This window comes from Macaca fascicularis, chromosome 16 (genome assembly GCF_037993035.2).
Source record: "Macaca fascicularis isolate 582-1 chromosome 16, T2T-MFA8v1.1".
NCBI lineage: Eukaryota > Metazoa > Chordata > Mammalia > Primates > Cercopithecidae > Macaca > Macaca fascicularis.
This window is the reverse complement of record NC_088390.1, coordinates 62,142,621-62,165,009: the sequence shown is the minus strand read 5'-3', so window position 1 is coordinate 62,165,009 and position 22,389 is coordinate 62,142,621. Positions and strand designations below refer to the sequence as shown.

The window sequence follows — 22,389 nt, the reverse complement described above, 5'->3', positions numbered from 1 at the left end:
TATTTGACAAAAGCATTTGTTATATGTAGACAATGTTTATAATTATTAAGCCTTCAATAATGTGCATCCAAGACATTCTGTTGGGTACTCTGGGTATAGAACGGATAAACCCTCATCTTTTTCCTGCGGGTACTTGTATAAGACACATGTATAAGAAACAGAATTTGGCAAAAATGAAAGGAATCACAATTATGTTCATTAAACAACTACAATAAAAATGTATAGTATGTGGATAAGTTCCATACACCCTCAAGGTATGTATATTACTTGTGAAGTTTTGACTACGTACCAGACATTGTGCTAAACATCTTATATTTATTTCATTTTCACTCTTTAATACAACCTTATAAAGTAGTGTACATTCTTATTACTCTTTTAGCAGAGTACGCAAAAGAAGCATTAAAAAGCTAAAACAAACAAACAAACAAACAAAAAACGTGTCGAAGATTAAAGAGAAAGTAAGCCTAATATGTCTTAGGGTAGCCAAGAAAGAGGTAAAGAATAAAATTTGCCAAACTTGCTGAAACTGTTTCATCTTCTTGGAATGTTTCATTTTTTTTTTTGTTCATTCTGCAAACTCCTACTCATGTGTCAAAACCAGTTAAAATATTTCCTCCTCAATAATTTTTTCCTGATAAGCTACACCATACATTTATCATTATTTCCTCCCTTGTGCTCATAATTTGATACATTCTACTGTATCATAGTCATTTACTTCTGTCATTCCCCATATGCAATGCAAATACCCTGAAGGCATGGCCTATGACATTTCTTTTTGTTACCATGATACTCAGCACAGAGAACACTGGTGGTAAATGTTTATTGAGTGAATGAAGGCTTTTTGATGACATAGAGGCATGTAAGGTCCTTTAGAAATGGATATATCTTTTGACTTCTGGATAAAAGAGAGGAAAACATTCCAAACAAGGAGATCAGAGTTTAATTTTAGGAAAACTAATTTCTATGGTAAGTAACATGTCCCCTGATAAACAGTATATGCGGAAAGTTGTGGAAGTTGGGATTCCATTCATAGAATAAGACTTAGTTATAGATAACCAGGAATACTGTGTCATCACATTGTGGAAGGGAAAAGAGAGGGTGAGACAGAGAAAGAGGGAGTCAAAATCATCCTTTTATAAGGAACCCACTCTTGTGATAACAACATGAATCCACTCATGAGGGTGGTGTCACCATGACCCAAACATCTGTTGGGCGCCGCCTCCCAGCACCGCCGCATTGAGGATCAAGTGTCCAACACGTGAACTTTGAGGGACACATTCAAACCACTGCATTCCACCCTTGGCCCCCAAATCCATGTCCTTCTCATACACAGAATGTGTTCATTTTATTCCAATAGTTCCAAAGTCTTAACTTGTTCCAGAACCAACTTAAAAGTCAAAATGTAAATCTAAGAGTGTCATCTAAATCTGATATGAGTGAGACACAACACAGGACTTATCCTGAGGCAAATTCTCCTCCACATGTGAACCTATTAAAGAAGTTATCTAGTTCCAAAATCCAATACTGGGAGAGGCATAGTATAGACAGGCCCATTCCAAAAGGGAGCAACAGGAAAGAAAAAAGGGTAACTGGCCCCAAGCGAGTCCAACAGGGAAGACAGCATTAAATCTTAAAACTGGAGAATAACCTTTGACTCCATGTGCTGCCTCCTGGACATGCCTACCATGGGGCTGGGCTGCCTGGGGGCCTTGGTGTTAGGCCCCAAAGCCCCTCAGATAGCTCTGCCCCGTGGCTTTGCTGGGCTCAGCCCATGCAGCAGCAATCTGATTGGAGTCTCTGCCTGCAGGCTCTCTCAGGCTGATAGTTCTGCAGTTCTAGGGTCTCAGTGGCTGCTCTGACCCCCCGTTTTCCTGAGCATGGCCCTAGGAGGACCTCTCTGCTGTGGCTACACCCCTGTGGCAGGCTGTCGGAAACATCCTTTCAAACCTAGGTGGACCGCCATGGCCCCACAGCTCCTGCACTCTGTGTATCTACAGTCAGTACTACATGAACACCACCAAGGCTCACAGTTTGTGCCCTTTGCAGTGGCAGCGCAAGTCTCGTCTAAGCCCACTTGAACCACAACTGGAGCAGCAAAGGGGCACTGTGCTAGAATGTGGGGAGTACCAAGCTCTTTCTGACCTCAAGGTTCTCTTATCTGGAGCCTGTGATGAGAGGGACAGCTTCAAAGATCTCTGAAATGGCTTCAGAGCCATTCTCCCATTGATGTGATGAACAGCACCTAGCTTCCTTCTATTCATATCAATCCTTGTATCAAAGCATCACTTGGCCACATCCTTGCATGCCTTTTCATTCTTTATATGGCCAGGCTGCACATTTTCTACATCTTTATGTTCTGTCTCCCTTTTAATTATGAATTCCACCTTAAATCATTTGTTTCCTCTCGCATTTTACTATATGAAGTTCAAAGATGCTATGCAGCTCCTTCAACATTTTTCTTAGAAATTTCTTCCCCCAATATACTGCTTCATCTTTCTTAAACTCTGCCCTCTGTTCAGGCCCTTGGACATGAACATAATTCAGTTAAGTCCTTTGCCACTTTGTAAACGGATGGTCTTTCCTCCAGCTTCCAATTATTGTTCCTCATTTCCATCTGAGATCTCATCAGAATAGCCTCTACTGTCCATATTTCTCTCAGCATTCTGGTCATGACCACCTAAATAATCTATAAGAAGATTCAGACTTCCCCTACAGCTATTCTTTTCTCCTGAGCCTTGACCAGAATCACCCTTAATGCTCTGTTCCTGGCATTACAGTAGTCCTTCCCTATCTGTGGATTTACTTTCCACAGTTTCAGTTACTTGCGGTCAACCATGGTCCTAATATATTTAATGGAAGATTCCAGAAATAAACAATTTGTAAGTTTTAAATTGCATGCCATCCTGAGTTGTAAGATGAAATATCACCAATCCTGCTCTGTCTTGCATGGGACAAATGTCATCCCTGTGTCCACACTGTATACATGACCCACCCTTTAATCCCCAAATAATTATCTCAGTTACCAGACTGACTGTTGCAGTATTGCAGGATATGTAGTGCTTGTGTTCAAATAACCCTCATTTTACTTAATAATGGCTCCAAAGTGCAGGCTAGGCTAATTTGGTTGGCTTGGACTTTAGAAAATAATGTCACTTAATACTATTCAGCCATAAAAAATAATAAAATCATGTATTTTGTAGCAACATGGATGGAACTGGAGATCATCATCTTAAATGAAACAAGTCAGACACAGAAGGACACATATCGCATATTCTCACACATGGGGGCTACATGATGTGTGCACATGGACATAGAGAATAGAATGACAGACCATGGACACTCAGAGAGCTTAGAGAGTGAAAGTGGGGTTGACAATGAGAAATTACTTATGTTATGATGTGTTACTCATAACATGAGTTACGTTACTCATGTGATGATGGCCTAAAAGCCCTGACTTGCTAATTATGCAATCTACGCATGTAACAAAGTCACACTTGTACCTCAAAACTTAAAAAATAAAATAACATACTGATGTCAGTTAGCTTGTTCCCAATACATTTAAACATAATTATGCATCACAGCTAAAGAATGCTTCTAAGTGATGAGGTTCAAGGCTCAAGTACAGAATAATGTGATTCACTTGCAATCAGCACAAAGTGCATTCATGCTAGGTTAAATATATCTTCTATAATTACATTCACCTTCCCAATTTGCCCATGAATTTTTTGGAAGATGCCAATTTTCCCTGGATACAAGCCAGGGAAAATTAGCCTGCACATGTCCCAAATTAATAAGATTTTGTTGTATGATGACCAATTACAGCAAGAAATTTAAGAAGTATAGGAGATATTCAGGATATTGTCCTAATTCTTTTCTGACTATGATGTAACCTGATCATCAGAATTTCAGGTAATATGTCAGTCAAGTAATGAATTATTGTCCCAACACACAATACTCCCAGGAATGCATAATGCCAAGAGAAGAGAAGAGAAGAGAAGAGAAGAGAAGAGAAGAGAGCAAAAGCGAATCACTAATGCCACAGTCTTCAATGTTCAGAATATTCACAGGGTCATGTAGCGATTGGCTTAGGGCCTTGAAGAGCCCTGTGTGACTCACAGTTGGGATCATAATAGCAGGTCGTTGCGTGCAAATGAGCTTTATGTTGGTCAGAAATGCTCTTTTGGAAGGTCTTTGTTGGGTTTGATATAATTGGAAATTAGGAGTCCTATAAAGCTGTAGATTATCATTCACTTATTTATTCAACAGTGGTTGAGACCTCTCTCATTCTGTTCCACAGACTATGCAGGAACCTCCATAGTACTTGTTCTTTAAGACTTAAGTGCTATTACCTCCTCCAGCAAACCTTTCCTGATACTCTCGGCCCAAGCCACCTCTCCCTTAATCTGCCCTCTTCTAAGATCCTGGTAGCATGCTCCTCATGTGTTTCATATTGTTGAATTTATTTTTAGCTTTTTGAAAGCTTTTTGGAGATATAATTGACAATTAAAAATTGCATATATTCAAGGTGTACAAAATAATGTTTTGATATACATATACGTTGTGAAATAGATCACCACAATCAAACTAACTAACATATCAATCACCTCACATACTCTTTTTGTGGTGAAAATACAGTATTGTTAACTATAGTCACATTGCATTCAATTTCCAGAACTTACTTATTTTGAATAGTTGAAACTTTATACCCTTTGACCAACATCTACCCATTTCTTCCTTATTCCACCCCAGGCAACCACCATATAAGTCAGATCATGCAGTATTGGTCTTTCTGTGTCCAGCTTATTTCACTTAGCTTAATGTCCTCTGGGTTCATCCATATTGTTATAAATGACAGGGTCTCCTTTTTAAAGGCTGAATCCATTGTGAATAATGACATTTATATAAATTTTCTTTGTCCACTCATCTGTGGATGGGCACGTAGGTATTTCTGTATCTTAGCAGTTGTGAATAATGCTGCAATGTACATACAAGTGCAGATATCTTCAAGATAGTGATTTTATTTACTTTGGCTATATATCCAGAAGTGGAATTGCTGGTTCACAGGTGAGTTCTATTTTTAATTTTTTGAGGAGCCTCCATACTGTTTTCCATAATGGCTGCACCAAGTTACATTCCCACGAATAATGTATAAGAGTTGCCTTTACACCACACCCTTGCCAACACTTATCTTTTGACTTTTTGATAATAGTTATCCTAATAGGCATGAGGTAATATCTTATTGTGGTTTTCATTAGCACTTCCCTGATGATTAGTGATGTTGAGCACCTTTTCAAAGACTGCATTTGACAGTACTTTAGAATTATCAGGTCAATTGGGAAGTTGGAACACAAGGGGAGAGGAAGAATGGTGGCTGTTGGATAGTGAGGGATGTAAGAGCTAAATTCTCATCACATGTAACAGTGGGCCAATAGATAATATCTAAACTTTAAAAGTCAGGAAGTAGTAGTGTAACCACACCATTTAGAAATATCTTTTTCCTAGAGTTCTCTCTCCAAAACCCTCATCTTACTGTTCTCCTCTGCACTGATCATTTTCTAGGCTTGCTGTACGGTTGCCATTTTTGGATTTACCTTGAATGCAGTTCTGATTTTCTGACTTGAAATTGCTGTTTTCTGAATCTGTGTTCTCCTCTTTGTCAACCTCTTCATTTTGGTGGTGCACATCCTGCAGACATTACTTTAGAAAGCGTGCAGGGACAGTAAGGATTTTTTGGACTTTTCATATCTCAAAATTTTACTATTCCTTTGTTTCTGTTTGGTAGTTTGCCCAGGCATGGAATTCTAGGCTAAAAAACATCCCACTAAGAAATTTTAAGGCATTTCCCATTGTCTTCTGGCTTCCAGTGCTGATGTTGAAAAGTGTGATGCCATTTTACTTCCTGAATGGTATGGGAACCACATATTATTTTCCTCGTTGGACACTTTTAGTGCCATTTCCATATCCCTAATATTCTGAGATTTCACAGTGACGTATCTTAATGTGAACCTTACATTCACTGTGCTCAGCACTGGTGTTCTTTTAATCTGGAGCTCCCTTCTGAAAGAAATTTTCTTATACTATTTACTTGATAGTTTTCTCCCTCATATTTCTTTCCTTCTTTCCTTCCTTCCTTCCTTTTTCCCTCCCTCCCTCCATTCCTCTTTCTCTATTTCCCTTTCTTCCTTTCTTCCTCTCTTCCTTTCTTTCTTTCTTCTGTCCTCTTCTTTCTTTCCTTTCCTTCCTCTTTCTTTCTTTTCCTTCCTCCCTCCCTTCTTTCCTTCCTTCCTCCCTCCTTTCTTCCCTTCTACCTTCCTTCCCTTCTTCCTTTTCTTTCTCTTTCTCTTTCTTTCTTTTTCTTTCTTTCCTTCTTTCCTTCTTTCTTTCTCCCTTCCCTCCCCTTCCATCTCCTTCCCTTCCCTTTCCTTCCAGTCTTCTTTTTGCCTTTTGAGACAAGACTTTACTATGTTGCCTAGGCTGGCTTCAAATCCCTGGGCCAAAGGGACCCTCTCACCTCAGCCTCCCAAGTAACTGGGACTAGAGGCACAGGCCACCATTACACCTGACTCCTTATGTTTTCTTATCTGTCTTTCTAAAATTTTTCTTCATTGAGTGGTAGATCTCCTGAATTGATCCTCTGTGTTATTATATTTTCTTTAATGTCCATTTCTTTCACTTCTTTTTATAATTTTTTTTTTACCTATCTTCAAGACAGGAGAACAAATTCTTTGACTTCTTATTCTAATTTACCTTCCAAACATTTTACTGAACTTTTTTCTAATTTTTTCTATCACATTTTAATTCTCAAGATTTCACCCGACTTCTCTGACTGCTTCTGTTTCTTAGAATCTTGTTTTTATTTCAAAGATAGAATTTCTTCTCTCAGTTCTCTTGAGTATTTTATTTATAGTAGTTCTTGTTTTATAATTTTTTTAGTTCTATGCTGCTTCCTATAGTTTCTATTCCTGTCAAACTTGTTCTTCCCCTTTTTTCTTTTTGTTCTTTTTAAATTAGTGTGAATTGTCAGGCTGGAGACATTTCCCAAGTGTCTGCAGCATATAGTTGACATGGCACTAAAAAGCCAATTGAAAGTCCTACGTGGACAGCAGGGCTTGTTAATTTATCTCTTCACCTCTCCTCCCCTTCGTCCACCAAAAGGAAGTCAAGATTTATATGTTCTTTCTCTGGGCCCCTTTAGTTTCTTTAGAGGAGAATCTTCCAATATTCTGCTTGGAAGGCTTATGGTCATCAGAGTCCTGGATGGTGAGCACAGGGCTCAGATTTTCACTGCATGGGTCTGTTTTCTGTTCTATTCTTGACTTTTGTTCACTCTAGTGTTCCCAAATCTAGAGTATCTCTTACTAAATCTTCTAGAAGATAACCTCTTGTTTCTCCTGGTTGGAAGTAGGGGAGGCCTAATGAGCAACTTTGTAGGGTGGGGTAGGGATCCAGGGGTCTAAGCAGCCCGCTGCCTACCCTGCCTTCAGTATTATCTGGTGCCTCCAGGTTCTGAGCCATTCTGAGCCTTTCTGAGCCTTCAAGGAAAACCAGCGTTACACTCTGTGGTACTCTCTCTGTATGCATTCACATTGTAGCTCCTTTTGTTATCTTTAGTTGACCACCATTGCTCTTTCCCCAAATTTGCTACCCTTTCTTATGTGCTATTATCTCCTGTCCTAAGAAAATAAGAAGAGGGTTTCTGTTTTTTAACACCTTTTAAAAGTTGGTGTATCATGATGGATTCAAAGAGGATAAGAGGACATAAGTGTTTATTTTCTGACATGTTAAGGACCTACTATTACTAAACAGTTAAAATTAGACTTAGTATTTCACATATACACTCCCCCTTAACTATTCCTGAAGTAAACTAGTGCCCATGCTCCAGATGTTGGTAAGATTCTTTCTCTGTGTTTCCAAAGCATGTTAAATAATTCTGAAGTTTTATTTTATTTCTCAATATTTTATTCATGCCTAAACTGTATTGAAGGGCAAAAAACATTGTGGCATGCCTGTGGTCCTAGCTACTTGGGAGGCTGAGGTGGGAGGTTGGCTGCAGTCCAGGAGCTGCAGCTTGCAGTGAGCTGAAATGGTGCCACCACACTCCAGCTTAGGTGAGAGAACCAGATGCTGTTATTTTGATCCACACAAGCTATTGGTCATGTGTGAAGGCAGTGGAAAGATCTCCTCATAGATTCAAGGACTCAGGATATATAACTTTCCTTTAAAATTCCTTTAAGAAATATTCCCATTGACTGAAATATAAGTCAAAATAAAGAATTCCATTACAGTATAAATGTCATGCATAAAATATTGCTTTGGAGAGATGAAGCTGGTAAAATTTTAAAAGATTTTTTAAAAGATTCAAATATTCCAAAAGTGGTAGAGGATAAAAAATAGCAAAGAATACACAAGTGGTAGGCAAATAAAAAAATGGGGTAACAATACCTATACTTTCTGGTGATAAAGTGGGCGTGGTGGTTCACACCTGTAATCCCAGCACTTTGGGAGACCAAGGTGGGTGGATTGCTTGAGCTCAGGAGTTCAAGACCAACCTGGGCAACATAGTAAGACCCTGTATCTGCAAACAATACAAAAATTAGCTAGACATGGTGGTGCATGCCTGCGGTCCTAGCTACTTGGGAGACTGAAGTAGCTGGGGGAGGTTGTCTTGAGCCCAGGAGTTGAAGTTTGCAGTGAGCTGACATGGTGCCACTGCACTCCAGCTTAGGTGACACAGCCAGACCCTGTCTAAAAAAAAAAAGGAAAAAATTCAAAAATGAAGATAGCATGTTTATAAATGTTTACGTGCCATAGAAGAGATCATAGAAATGAACAAAACAAATACAGTTTTGCAATATACAGATATGACAGAATAAGCATCATTACTAGTTTGAAACTCTGATAGACTTCTCAGGCCTAGGTACTTAAGGAATGCTGCAATGAGAAAGAGCTTGTATAGACCATTTATGGCCCTGGAATAAATTGAAAAGGGATGCCTGAGCCCAAAGATATGATTCTCACGTTGCATTACCATATCAATTTCTGAATATGTTGTTTGAGTTTTGTGCTGACTTTACCTTTTTATTTTCCTTTTCAACTAAAAGTTTTGCCTAGAGCTTTTGAGCCTACTGATATCATTTTGATTGATATCATTTTGAAATGGAAGGAAATGGCTTGAAAAGACACAGGAAATACAATATGAACTGAACTCCTGATGCAAAAGGGAATCTCAAAGTTATAAAGGAAACACAGGCAGCTGGGTGACTTGATACAGGTCATGTGTAGTGAGCCCTAACCTTTGCATGTCTCATAGTTAGACCTGCATGCATACTCTGCAATTGGAGTTTTAATGGAGCATGAGTGGATGAATATCATTAATGGGTCAATGAAGCATCTCAAAAATAGAACTCAGCTGCATTTCCAACTTAGTTTCCATCACTTTCTTTCCCACAGTGACGTGTTTCGTCACTCATGCTCGTTGATTTTCCCACTGACTCTATGGCTGCAGCCTAAAATCATCCCTCTTTTATCTATAGAACTCACCATGAATTAATCTTGTCCCTTCTCCTTGAAAGGACTATAATTTTTTAAATGTCTTTCTAATAATACTCTTCTTAAAGATATATACATTCGGCTGTGATCTGATTCTCCTTCACATAATCTTACGTGTTTGAGACCGGTGCATGTTACCCTGAATTTTCAGAATTGACACATTTTATTTCTATGAATCAATCCTTACATATGTATTACTTTTCTCCAACAGAAGAGAGTCCTTTTTCTCACTAATATTACTAACATACTCTCCCTGACATATGTATTTAAATTAAATCCATGATTAATTGAATTTATTGGGTGGAGAGTGAAAGAAAAATAACTTTCAGTCTGGGCGTGGTGGCTCATGCCTGTAATACCAGCACTTTGGGAGGCCCAGGTGGGCGGATCACCCCAGGTCAGGAGTTCGAGACCACCCTGACAAACATGGAGAAACCTTGTCTCTACTAGAAATACAAAATTAGCCAAGCATAGTGGTTCATGCCTGTAATTCCAGCTACTTGGGAGGCTGAGACAAGAGAATCACTTGAACCTGGGAGGCAGAGGTTGCCGTGAGCTGAGATTATGCCACTGCACTCCAGCCTGGGAAACAAGAGTGAAACCCCATCTCAAAAAAAAAAAAAAAAAAAAAAAGGAAAAACCCACGATTTTATTGTGAGTTACTTGAGGGATGAGAAGTGGGTATCATTCATTTTATGCAATTCCCAGATCCCAATAGCTTGCTAATTGGTTCTTAATTTAATTACAGTAAAAATTGAGTTATTGTTTTGTCTCAATAAACTTGATGGCAGGTAAAGTCTGCAATCTGTTTTGGATAAAAAAATGAATTATTTGATATTTTCTCTAATACAGGCTTTGGCTGATACATATAGTATCATTTTTTATGTTATTGTCCATACTATAGAAACCCAAACAGTTTTCCAAATAAATAATCAACTCTAAGAAATACTGAAAGGTCACAAATGTTTTTGATAGCAAGAGAGTATTTATTGAGCTATAGTTACTCTACCAGACATAATTCATTGCAAAGTCCAGACCACACTCAGCAGTTGTAAGCTTAGAAGCCTGTTCCAACGAAATAGTGTGAGATAGCTGGTCTTCTGACTGCACACCAAGCATAGAAGTTGGAGGTTTTGTAAGATATTCATTTAAATTGTTGTTTTTAAAATGGTTGCTTGGTGGAATTAGCTATATATTTGTAGTGGTGGATCACAGCAAGGCCAGGTCCAGTGGAGAAGAGGAAGAAGAATGACTAGTACACTGACAACATGGTGGTTGAACCAGGGCTGGTGGTCAGGAATGAAGTTCAACAGCAAGAGGATTCACAGGAGACTGGGCCACAGCAGGTGGTCTGGCAGCAGACTGGATGACAGCAGCTGGACACACAGCAGCCAGGGTGGCAGCAGCTAGAAGTGCAGCAAAAGGGCGGCAGTAGGAGGATTGGCAGCACTGGGGATTATAACAGCTGGGCCTGGAGCAGCTGGACACACAGCAGCTGGGGCGGCAGCAGCTAGAAATGTGGCAGCTGGGGCAGCAGCAGGTGGGCTGGCAGCACAGGGACTGGCAGCACCACGGCCTGCAGCACCTGGACACACAGCAGCTGTGATGATAGCGAGTCGTTCTGCAGCAGGTGATCTGGCAGCAGCTGGGGCAGCAGCACATCTGGCAGAGGCCTTGGCCACAGCTCTGTTCAGAGCAGACAGAACCACAACAGAAGCTGACCATGGTGTCAGACGAGAATTGCAGATGACGAGCAGGAGGAGGCACTTCTTCCCGTACAGTGTGTCTCCATGAGGTTCAGGGAAGTAGCCACCCTCATCAAGCAGCAAGATGAATGGTCTTTGACCCACCAAAGCTCCACCAGAAATACTGATATCCTCTCAAGTCACTAACTCCTTGGTTTTTCCCATCTTGTAAAAAAACTTGGCTCTTTATGCTATACTTCACAGAGCCCTACTCCTGATTCATCTTCTAGAGAATACAAAGTCGCAGTTGTATTTGAATTTAGGCCATATTCTTATGGATGGAATTGCACCCAGCAAGGAGTTGATGAGAAGGTCATGGCCTTGGACTCTTCTTGGCATCTTCCTAGAACATCTTAGGCAGTTTTATTTTTAATAAATATAGATTTCTAGGCAATACTCTTGGATATGCTGTGTCAGTTGATTATTATCCCCAGTAGCTGGGATTACAGGCACCTGCCACCATGCCCAGCTAATTTTTGTATCTTTAGTAGAGACAGGGTTTCACCATGTTGGCCAGGCTGGTGTTGAACTCCTGACCTCAAATGATCCGCCCACCTTGGCCTCCCAAAGTGCTGGGATTACAGGCACAAGCCACCACGCCTGGCCCAAAATAGAATTTCTAATGAAATAGACATAATCTAATTTGATCCTCTAGAAGTCTTTTCCAAGCCTCACAACAAAGATTATTAAAATAATTGATTCTCTACTTTGGTAGATCAGATTATTCTTTATTAATGTTTACTCTCCCCCCTCCTCCCACCCAACCCAGAAGTATCCTCTTCCACCCTGTGACTTGAACTTTACCATGTGAGTTGCTTTGACCAATGAGATGTCAGAAGGCATGACCCAAAGACTCAAAATGTGAGCTTGTTCCCTTGGGCTTCCACTCTCAGAGAAGGATTGCCCCCTAAAATACCAGACACTCCATTAAAATGGAATTCCAGACACACAACAAATAATTTTTAAATGTAAGTATTCCCATGCATAATCAGATATAATTATAATAAAATTATTTGTTGTTTATCTGAAATTGAAATGTAACTGGGGAACCTGTATTTTTATTTGCTAACTATGACAACTCTAATTCAAAAGAAAGTCCCAAACCAACCTGTGGCCAGAAGCCAAGGCCAACCTTAATCAATCAAACCCCAACTAACCGACAGATATATAACCAATAAATAAATACTTGTTACAATAAGCTATGAGAGTTTGTGCTTGCTTGCTGTGCAGCAATAGCTGTCTAATTCAACCATGGTAGCAATGTGAAACCAGCTTAATACACCAATCAATACACCAGGATGAACAGATGGCTGTCTACAAAGAAAATAAAAATAGAAGAGTGGCCAAGTATTTGTGACAGGGTTGGTTTTATTGTAAATTTATGATAAATTTTCTGGAGGGGATAGTTAGTAAATCTTTAGCTGTATCAATAAAATGAGGATTAATGGAATGGCAGGTAGCAGCCCCTTTATACTAGGATGAAGGCCGAGGTCCCAGAATTCCAAGGACCTTCGCCCCTATCTGATGGTTTCCACTATGCTTTGACTTGTGCATGGGGCTACTGTAGGCATATCCCAGCAAGTATGTCACCCAGACAACCACCGTAAGAAGACTGGAGTTATGTGTGGCCTGTGGCATCCCCACTGATATCAGCAGTGTCCAGGGCTCTCACTTTACCATATACAAAGTGCAGGAATCGGTGGAGGACCTGGATATCCATTGACTTTTCTACCTGCCGTACAACGCTCTAGCTGATTGAATGGATGAAACAACCATTGAAGAAACAACTCTGGCAGGAGACGCCCTCTCTGGCTCTGTGGACACACTGCTTACCCCATCTGCGCCCTGAATGAAACTGCCCAAATTAGACGTGTCACTTTGCAAAATCACAAGCCCTGGACACTTAGTGTGGATCTTGTGCATTAATTAAAACTGTGTATGTATATATCCCTGATTACTCTCACAATGTAAACCAGGCTATGCAGGCCCAAGACACCCTTGAATTAACGTGTGTGTTCTCATCTCCCCAGTGCACACACTCTTCAGGCTCAAGGACTGATACCACCGTCATGATCCAGCTTGACGGTATGAGGGATTGTCCCCTACTCCTTTGCCTCAACCTGGAACTCAACCTGGGTCTATGCCCTTGCCATAGAACCTACCCACTGGAGAGCACATCATTACACGGGCCCGGAAATCACAAACCAGCCCCAGAGGGTACAGTTTTTTCACTCCATGGGGCAAGGGCATAGAACATGATATATAGATCACACCTATTTTACAACCTATTCCTACGTGTACTTCTAAATAATCAATCCTGGTCCCCAATTGTGCAAGGGGGTGATCATCCTCTCATTATGGGATATTACAATATCCCCACTGTCTCACTCTGGCTGCAACACGTTGCAGAAGTGGCCAATCCATGTGGTATTGCAAACCAGGCACAGGCTGCTGCTGGGGGTGGTGCTGTCTCAGAACAACACAACTTCCTGTCTTGTTAGATTTAGATGGCCTAACTTGCCCTTTCTTTTCTTTTTTTTTTTTTCTGGAGATAGAATTTCGCTCTTGTTGCCCAGGCTAGAGTGCAGTGGCACGATCTCGGCTCACTGCAATCTCCTACCTCAGCCTCCCAAGTAGCTGGGATTACAGGCATGCACCAACCATGCCCAGCTAATTTTTTGTATTTTTAGTAGAGTTGGGGTTTCACCATGTTGGTCAGCTGGCCTCAAACTCCAGACCTCAGGTGTTCCACCCACCTTGGCCTCCAAAATTGTTGGGATTACAGGCATGAGCCACTGTGCCCGGCTGACTTGCCCTTTCTTCTACCCACTAGGTATCTCACCTGTCACCCATAGGTGGTGTACCTGTTCACCAACTGGGTGCAAATGGTGACCTTTCTCCAAAACAAAATGGACAGTTGCTTCTGCAGAGAGCTGCCCTTCTCCTCCCTGCCATGGGGCATCCAAGCAGCTAACCTCAGTATCTGGAGCCACTTCTATACTTGGTATAATGACCCCCACCCATTTCCCTTTCGCAATAAAAGCACTTCATGTGATAAGTTTCCCACCATCAGAGATGAGACAACATATTTTCCACCTAGCATAGGAGCAGGTTAATGTCACCCCCACTGTGGGGTATTCTGTAGATGATGGGCCAGGGTGGACAACAGCAGTATAGATATAGCTTGTGGGCTGTACACCCACATGTATTAAAAGGCATGATAATAGCATGCCACAAGCTAAAATCGGTGATAGGGGATGGCTACCCCCCAGTGTAATGTAATCTATTCTTCAGGTAATAGACATGGAATGTGATGGCAATGTAACCAGTCTCTTCAGGTAACCAGTGATACATGACTGTGATGACAGAGTGACTCTCCACGTGGGGGCCTACCACACCCCTTAGGATGGCCGTGGGCATATGGCATCCACGGTTGTCCTTACTTACCCTATAATTGGACTGGTAGATGCACCTGGGGACATCCTCATTTGTTGGGACACATCGTGCCCAGTTTACACACCATTCTTCCTAACTGGGAAATTGTAAAAGCCAGGCACTACTGGAAGCATGCATCCTGGTAGTTTTACCTGTTGGCCACTTTTGCTGCTCCCCACCCCCGCCCACCACCCAAGTGGTGACAACAGACATACAGCTGCAAGTTGAGGCCCTGGCTAAACATAGGGCTGCAGTCTTTAATGATACCTATCATGATATTACTCTTCTCACTGAAGAAACTGCCCAAATTAGGTGCATTACTTTGCAAAATTGCATGGCCCAGGACATCTTAACCACCTACCAGAGCAGAACCTGTGTATTAATTAAAACTGAATTTTGTGTATATATCCCTGATTACTCTCACAATGTAACACAGGCCATGCGGGCCCTAGATATACATATTTCTGCTATAGAATCACTATCTTATGACCCTGTAACCAGATGGTTTAATCAACTCCTGAGCACTTGGAAAAACTTTATATACAGTATGATTGTTATTACATTCATTCTTCTTTTTTGTTGCAGTAGTTTGTATTGCTGCTGAAACATCTGGTTGCAAGGCTCCTCTGCAAACCCTGGCCCCAGGGAAATCTCAGAAGAATGGTATGATCAGAATGTAAGGGCTATTCAAGCATGCTGGGGTGGAGGGTATGGCAGACACACCGGGCAGCAATAACTTAACTTAAGCATACTCTGAGAATGACCCTACAATCAAAGAAGAATGTATGCTTGGAGTTCTGAGCTAAGGATCTGGGAGTGGCCAACCTGGAGATCCACTCCTTATCTATGAAGGACGTTTGAATCCCTACCTCATCCGTTAGAACACAGGTCATACTGGGGATTGAGGCCCTTTGTTTTGGATTAAATGGAGGTTGTTAGGTGGAGGGTTCTAAGTGAAAATACTATGTGAACTGCGTGCTTTTTACAAATGGTAGCAGTTCTCCTGTTCAGACACCACCACTGGGCCACCCACCCTTGTATGTAAGTTCCCCTAACAAACCCCACGTCATGTTAGCTGTCTCCAGGTCCCTTCTCTAGCCTCTCGGACACATTGTCATCCTTATTGGAGTCAATGGGGGCCCAGGATGACAATCTGTCATCAGAGCAAAACATTTCCCTAATTCCCTTCCAGTACCACTTCTAACTTTACTGCTGAAAGGAAAGTTCATTACTTATTTTTTAAATCTGTGTTTAATATGTATAAATGTAAGAGGTTCAAATGCAGCATTGTTACATGGATATATTGCATAGTGGCTTGAAGTCTGGGCTTCTAATTTAATATATGTTTTCTTTCCTGTCTAAAGACCATGGTTTACTGAACCCAATGAGCATAAAACTCATAGTAGAGGCTACTCACTCAAGATTGAGGAGACCTGGACTTCAGACCTCATATAGTGACCTCGTTGTGTGACCTTGGTACACTCTCAGGACCTCAGCTGTAGAGTGAGGGCATAGGCCTACATATTCTCCACAATCCCTTCCCAGACTCTACAGATGCAATGACTAATTCCAAATAAATTACAAAGATAATAATTGCAATGAATTCTTGAAGAGGGTTTTACAGTCAAGGTAGAAGTTGAGTTTGGATTGGAAGGATGAGGAGGGCATTCCAGGTGAATGATGACACATCAAAACCAAGGCAGGAAAGCCTAGGTCCTAGTCAGGGGAGAGTGACCACACCAGTGGGCAGGGATCCGCATTTCGTGTGGTCCCTGCTGACATGAAAAACCACAAGCCTGTCTTTAAGTGAGTCATGGAAGGAGCTATCTGTGAAGCAGATGACTACTGGTCTGCACTAGGATGATGCTATTAACCTGCTACCATCATGCCCATGTGCATTAATAAGGCAAGTCACTGCTTGGGTGCTGGTGATGGGAGCCTTTGAAGACAAGGAATAACATGCTAATTTTAGCGCCAAAGGGCAGAGCGATTAGACACTAAATAGTTTAGAAAACACATTCTTTTCTCTCTTATGGGTTAGGAATATTTCAAAGGAAAATTAATCAGAAGTGAATCCAATGTCTAAATTTGGTAAGGATAAACAACACAAGAAAATGAGTGAATATTTGTGGTGTATGTACATGAATATGTTATGAGGTGAAGAGTGACCAAAATACCATTAGTCAATGCTAAATCTTCATTTAATTGGCCAGAAGATGCACAAGAAAATGATCACGTGTCGAGGGGTCATCAACACAAGGCCAGGGTATATAAAGGGCCCGGAGCGGGAGGAGGACATTCACACCTGAGAACATCCAGCTCTTCTCAACAGCCCACCCCACACCAGCCTCAGACACCACCATGACCGGCTCCTGCTGCGGCTCCACCTTCTCTTCCCTGAGCTACGGGGGAGGCTGCTGCCAGCCCTGCTGCTACCGCGACCCCTGCTGCTGCCGCCCCGTGACCTACCAGACCACCGTGTGCCGCCCCGTGACCTGCGTGCCCCGCTGTACGCGCCCCATCTGCGAGCCCTGCCGCCGCCCGGTGTGCTGCGACCCCTGCTCCCTGCAGGAAGGCTGCTGCCGCCCCATCACCTGCTGCCCCACGTCGTGCACGGCTGTGGTCTGCAGGCCCTGCTGCTGGGCCACCACCTGCTGCCAGCCTGTGTCTGTGCAGTCCCCCTGCTGCCGGCCCCCCTGCGGCCAGCCGACGCCTTGCAGCACCACCTGCAGGACCTTCTCCTGCTGAGACCCCACTGCCCCCACAGAGCAATACACTGAAGCCTAAACGTCTATTTGGTGTTTTCAAAAGTCAAAAGAAAAATAGATATCTTTTCACCAGGTGACAATAGTGATTTTTACCATCTGGATACAGCCTGGTATAAGCAGATGTCCACTACCACCCTCACCCACCTTTTCAGGTGTCTACATCAACCTTAGTCATTATGGATAGTAAATTGACCTTTAAGAATCCCTGGGGTGGACTTTGCAAACACATTCTACAATCTGATGGTTTTACTGCTCAAACTGTCACCATCATCTTTTGCAATGTGTTGCTCACTGTTGTCAATAAACTAATTTTTCCTGGCATAGCAAACTGCCCTGCTCCCTGATTTATTTGTTAGTGCATGTTTATTAGTGCACACAGATAAGCAAGATTTTGGAACCTGCACCAGGGAACCAAAGCTCAACCTAAGCAAAACTTTATCCATGGAAATCTCATCCATTCAGTCATTCAAGAATTGTTTATCAAGGGACCTCCAATTGACAGGTGCAGCCTGATTAGTGATGAACAAGCTACATGCCTTGCATCCAAGGAGCTTATGGGCTAATGGAATAGACAAAAGGAAACGCAATGTTCATGAAGAGGGTAAAAGTGGGAATAGCATATGCCAAGCCCAGAATGACCACTGGCAGTAAACCTGACCAGCACAGTGCATCTCATCTTCTTAGCATAGTTCCTAGAGTAGCGTTTTTCAAAGTGTGGCCCATGCATCATACACACTAGAATCTCTTGCAATTTAAAATGCACATTCTTGGGCCCCAAACCAAACCTAATGAATCAAAATCTCTGGGAATGGGGCCCAAGACTGCTTATTTTCTATCACTTCCATGTAATTCCTTAGAATTTCAGGACCATTATTTCGGAGGAAGACCAGGATTTGAGCTCCTTGAGACCTCAACAAGCATGGCCTGGTAGCCTTCCAAGAATAGTCACTGGAACAAGCCACAATGAAGACAACCACAGTTAAGAAAAAAGGGTAATATAGTAATAAGTCTGAAATAGCACCTGCTAAACTGTAATCAGAAGAATCAATTTGGCAGAGAAATGAATGTGCAAAAAGACAGTGTCTTGAGCTTGTCATAGGTGGAATAAAATGACAACAATGACAAAAAAGAGAGACAAAAAGGAAGAGATAAGGGATTAAATAAAAGTGAAGAGGGGAGGCAAGGCAATGAATAGGAAGAAAAGCGAAGAGGAAGATGATGGAGATGATGATGAAGACAGAAGAGGAAAAGAGAGAGGCACTAGGATTCCCGGTACAAGTATTTGAAGATGTTACAGGAGAGCTAGACTAGTCCTTAGATTACCCACGTGGCTAGGAAGCGTGTGCACATCAGGCAGTCTGCTGCCTGTCCTTTGCCCATCTCTACAGATCCATGTCTCACTGCTCCCCACTAAGATTCACTTCAAGCAACACTGACCTTATAGTTATTAAACATTTGCAGTTCTAAATGTTTTGCTTTTCCTCATGTTCTTTCACTTATCTGTTCTTTCACACACTCTTTTTCTTCACCTTCATCACCTACTTAACTCTGAGTCATTTCCAAGATTCAATTCAGTCTTCTCCAGTAGTCCTATCCCAAACCCTGTATCACACAAACACATGTGCAAATGCATACACACCTGTGCGCTTGCACACATATGCATGAGTGCACACGTGCACACACACACACAGGTTAGGAGTTCTCAGCAAGTTCCAATAGCTTACCTCCCTCCCCATAAGGCATTATATTGAGATTATATGTTTTTTTGGGCCTCCAAGGAGGGGATCACAGTTTATTTTGGCTTCCAATACTGAGCTCAACATTTAATACATAACTAGTATTTAATTTCCGCTTGTTTAGTTATCAAAATAAATCAAAAGGAAATTGTCTTTACCACAAGAATTTTAAAAGGTAGGTATTTATTTAAAGCAAAAATTTCGGCATTGGTGTAACTTAACCTCTCTGACTCTAGTTATCCCGTCCGCAAAATGGGAAAAGCAACATTTACCAACGTAGATTATTGGGAAAGTTAAATAACTTCTATAACTTTTTATGACTGCAAGATGCCCTGGCACATAGTTAAATGCCCAATACCATTCATTTATATTCCTGTGGTGCATTTGGACATGACTGTATTGAACAGGCTCAAAAGACATGCTATCTACTACATACCAAATCATTGAGAATGGGAACAAATTCGGGGGAAGGCTTTACTAATCACACTTAAATTGTAATTTTTTTTCAGGATAGTCCACTTCTACTGGCAGCAATAGATTTTTTAATAAATATAATGAAGAAGGCAAAAAAAAAAAAACCCACAACAACTTGGCATCAGATTAAGGCTGTCTCAGAATGAAAATGATCTTTAAAAATTCATTCTACAAGTCCACAGGAATGAGTCCGAGATTACAGGATTTATGAATAGGAGTGCAGCATCGGAAAAAAGAAGGACTGAGCAAACTGTAAGTATCTGATGGTTAGACTCTTTCTTTCACATTGAACCATCCAAGGGAATTAAACAACTCAAAGCTGTAATAGACCCCAAAAGATTACTTTGCCTTCCCTGACTTTAGGCAGATGAATATCTAAAAAACTCAGATGAATTTTTTTAAAAAATTCTAGCAACAAATTCCACCAGTCCCCTGATCATTTAGTTTTTCTATCTCTCCCAACTAAACTATTTTCTCTTTTCTAATTATATCTAATTAATTATATTCCTCTCTCTGTCTTCCACATTTGCATGGATTTTATGATAAGCCAGCCTCTGAAGAACACCAGGCACTGAAGACTCTGCCCATTTTACAGATGAGGAAACCTGGCTAAGGTAAGTCATTTACAACTGCAAAGAGATGGAGAAAGGATTGGAATCCTTCTTTATCTTCTCCATTCTCCTCCTGCCCTTTGCCCATCAATCTTCCCCATCCCATCTCTGACTCTTACGATTGGAGGATATTTTTAAGATTATTTCTGAGAACAAAGTCCTTAAGGAATGTATATTCTAATTTCAGAATTTTAATAAATTTCCTAACATCTAGTGGCTCCCAGACTAGTTCCTAACAAAATACAATTCATAAAACTATTAAGAAGAGGGCGTGGCCCACCATCACAAAGGGTCACCAACACTACATTCTTTATCTATCCAACTACAAAAATCTCACAAGTTATTTTCACTGTGCTTAAGATTTACTTGTTTCCATCCTGGTGATTATGCACTTGAAGTATGTGTGTAACTTGAATAATATGACTAAAAAGTCCATGTGGTAAAGACCAGGGACACACCTCTTGTCCAATAGCTTAGGACTATCAACATGCTATAGCAAGGGAGACCACATGGCTGAGGACCACAGGGCATCCTCCCAAACAAAGTAGAGAAATGTTATTATAAAATGTTGAGGAATGGTGGGGTAAAATTACATGACATAGTGTTTTCATAAGCTCAGGGAAAAACAGGGCTGTGTTTAAAAAATAATTAACACCAGATGTGGTCTGTGAAACAGACTTATGGTCCTCCTTTGCTGGAAGCTGTATAGTTAAGACAAATGGGGAATGTTGTGTCTGAAAGTCAATTGTCTGAAATTCTGCACCTGGTTTGGGTACTGAGGTTGCTTCTCTGTCCAAATGACTTAGATCCTGTCCAGGCAAGAGTGGAATGTTTGCTTCTTACTGATATGGATGAAGAGCAAGGTTTCTGACAGCCTATAATTTTAGAAAAAAGTATTTCTTCATACTGCATTCTTTTGTTAACAAAAGCAGTGGATTTATAGACATATTTCTTTTTAGTTTGGCATCTCTGTATACATTCCGAAACAAAGAACAGTATGCTATACCATGTATCAAGTGAGTACTTATTTTATTTCACTAAAGAGAATAAAAATTTTTAATAACAACTGCTACATGTTGTCTATTTTGAGTGACTCCAAGTTGGAAAAAGACTAGGAGACATCACCAGTGTTTCTACTCCACAGAAGACCTGTGGTATTGTTAAAGATTTGCCACTCTTTGATCCATACGACTTTGGAGGAATTCATTTTGTAAATCTGGTCTTCCAAAAACTGTGATGGACTACGATGGATCATAGACTCAAAGGCCTTCAAAGATCAGAGATATGGTAGACCAAAGGTGTATTTTTAAAAAGAGCAAACAAAACAAAACACACCTCAGAGGTAAATTTGTGCCGAAGACCATCAGCATTCCTTGGGCAATGTTATCTTTAATCTACCTTCCAACACTAAATTTATTTTCTGTATTCCTATTCGTCTTCACTATGGCTGGAAAAGACAAAGCTATTTTATTGGTCACCAGCTCAACTAATTCCCCTTGTCTTTTTCATAATACCACCTTACCACCTCATAAGCAAACAAAACCCTCAGCCAACAAACTAAAGCAGCTGTGACAGAAAGATAACTGATTCCTTTGTAGATATTGTCCATAGATTTTGAAGTATGTAATACAAAGTGCATATGTCAAAGCAAGAAAGCAAGAAATAGCCAATTTCAATTTTATTTCTAAGACAATAATCATGGAAGGGCATTCAGAAAGGCACAGAATGAATTAAATCCCCACTTACTTTGACTTTATTGTTTCCAGAAAAGTTCTTTCCCTTTAATTGCTTGATTTATCTTTGTCTTGCCTTACTAAAATTTGTGACTGCTATGTGATAGGAAACTATTTGAAAGTTATTTTTCTTTCCTTTCCCTCTCCACCCCCAAATAGTACAGCATCATCTACATAGTGTCTCATAAGTGTTAATGAGTTATAAACCAACTCAGATTACTAAAATAAAATCAGTCTAGCAGCTTTGGTGATGATTTTCTTACAAACAAGGTTAGGCACTGTGTCATCAAACACTGGGCCATGCTTTCCATAGCAGAATCAATACACATCCGCTCTTA

General features: G+C 41.0%; 1 protein-coding gene across 1 annotated transcript; it reads left to right on the top strand.

Annotated features, from left to right (window-relative positions):
- Positions 1 to 17,026: 17,026 nt before the first annotated feature.
- LOC102116948 (keratin-associated protein 2-1) lies at positions 17,027 to 20,877 on the top strand. The gene has a single exon (XM_005584139.4). It carries the CDS (start codon positions 17,091 to 17,093, stop codon positions 17,475 to 17,477), a length of 387 nt encoding a protein of 128 aa, XP_005584196.1. The 5' UTR covers positions 17,027 to 17,090; the 3' UTR covers positions 17,478 to 20,877.
- The last annotated feature ends 1,512 nt before the right edge of the window (positions 20,878 to 22,389 follow it).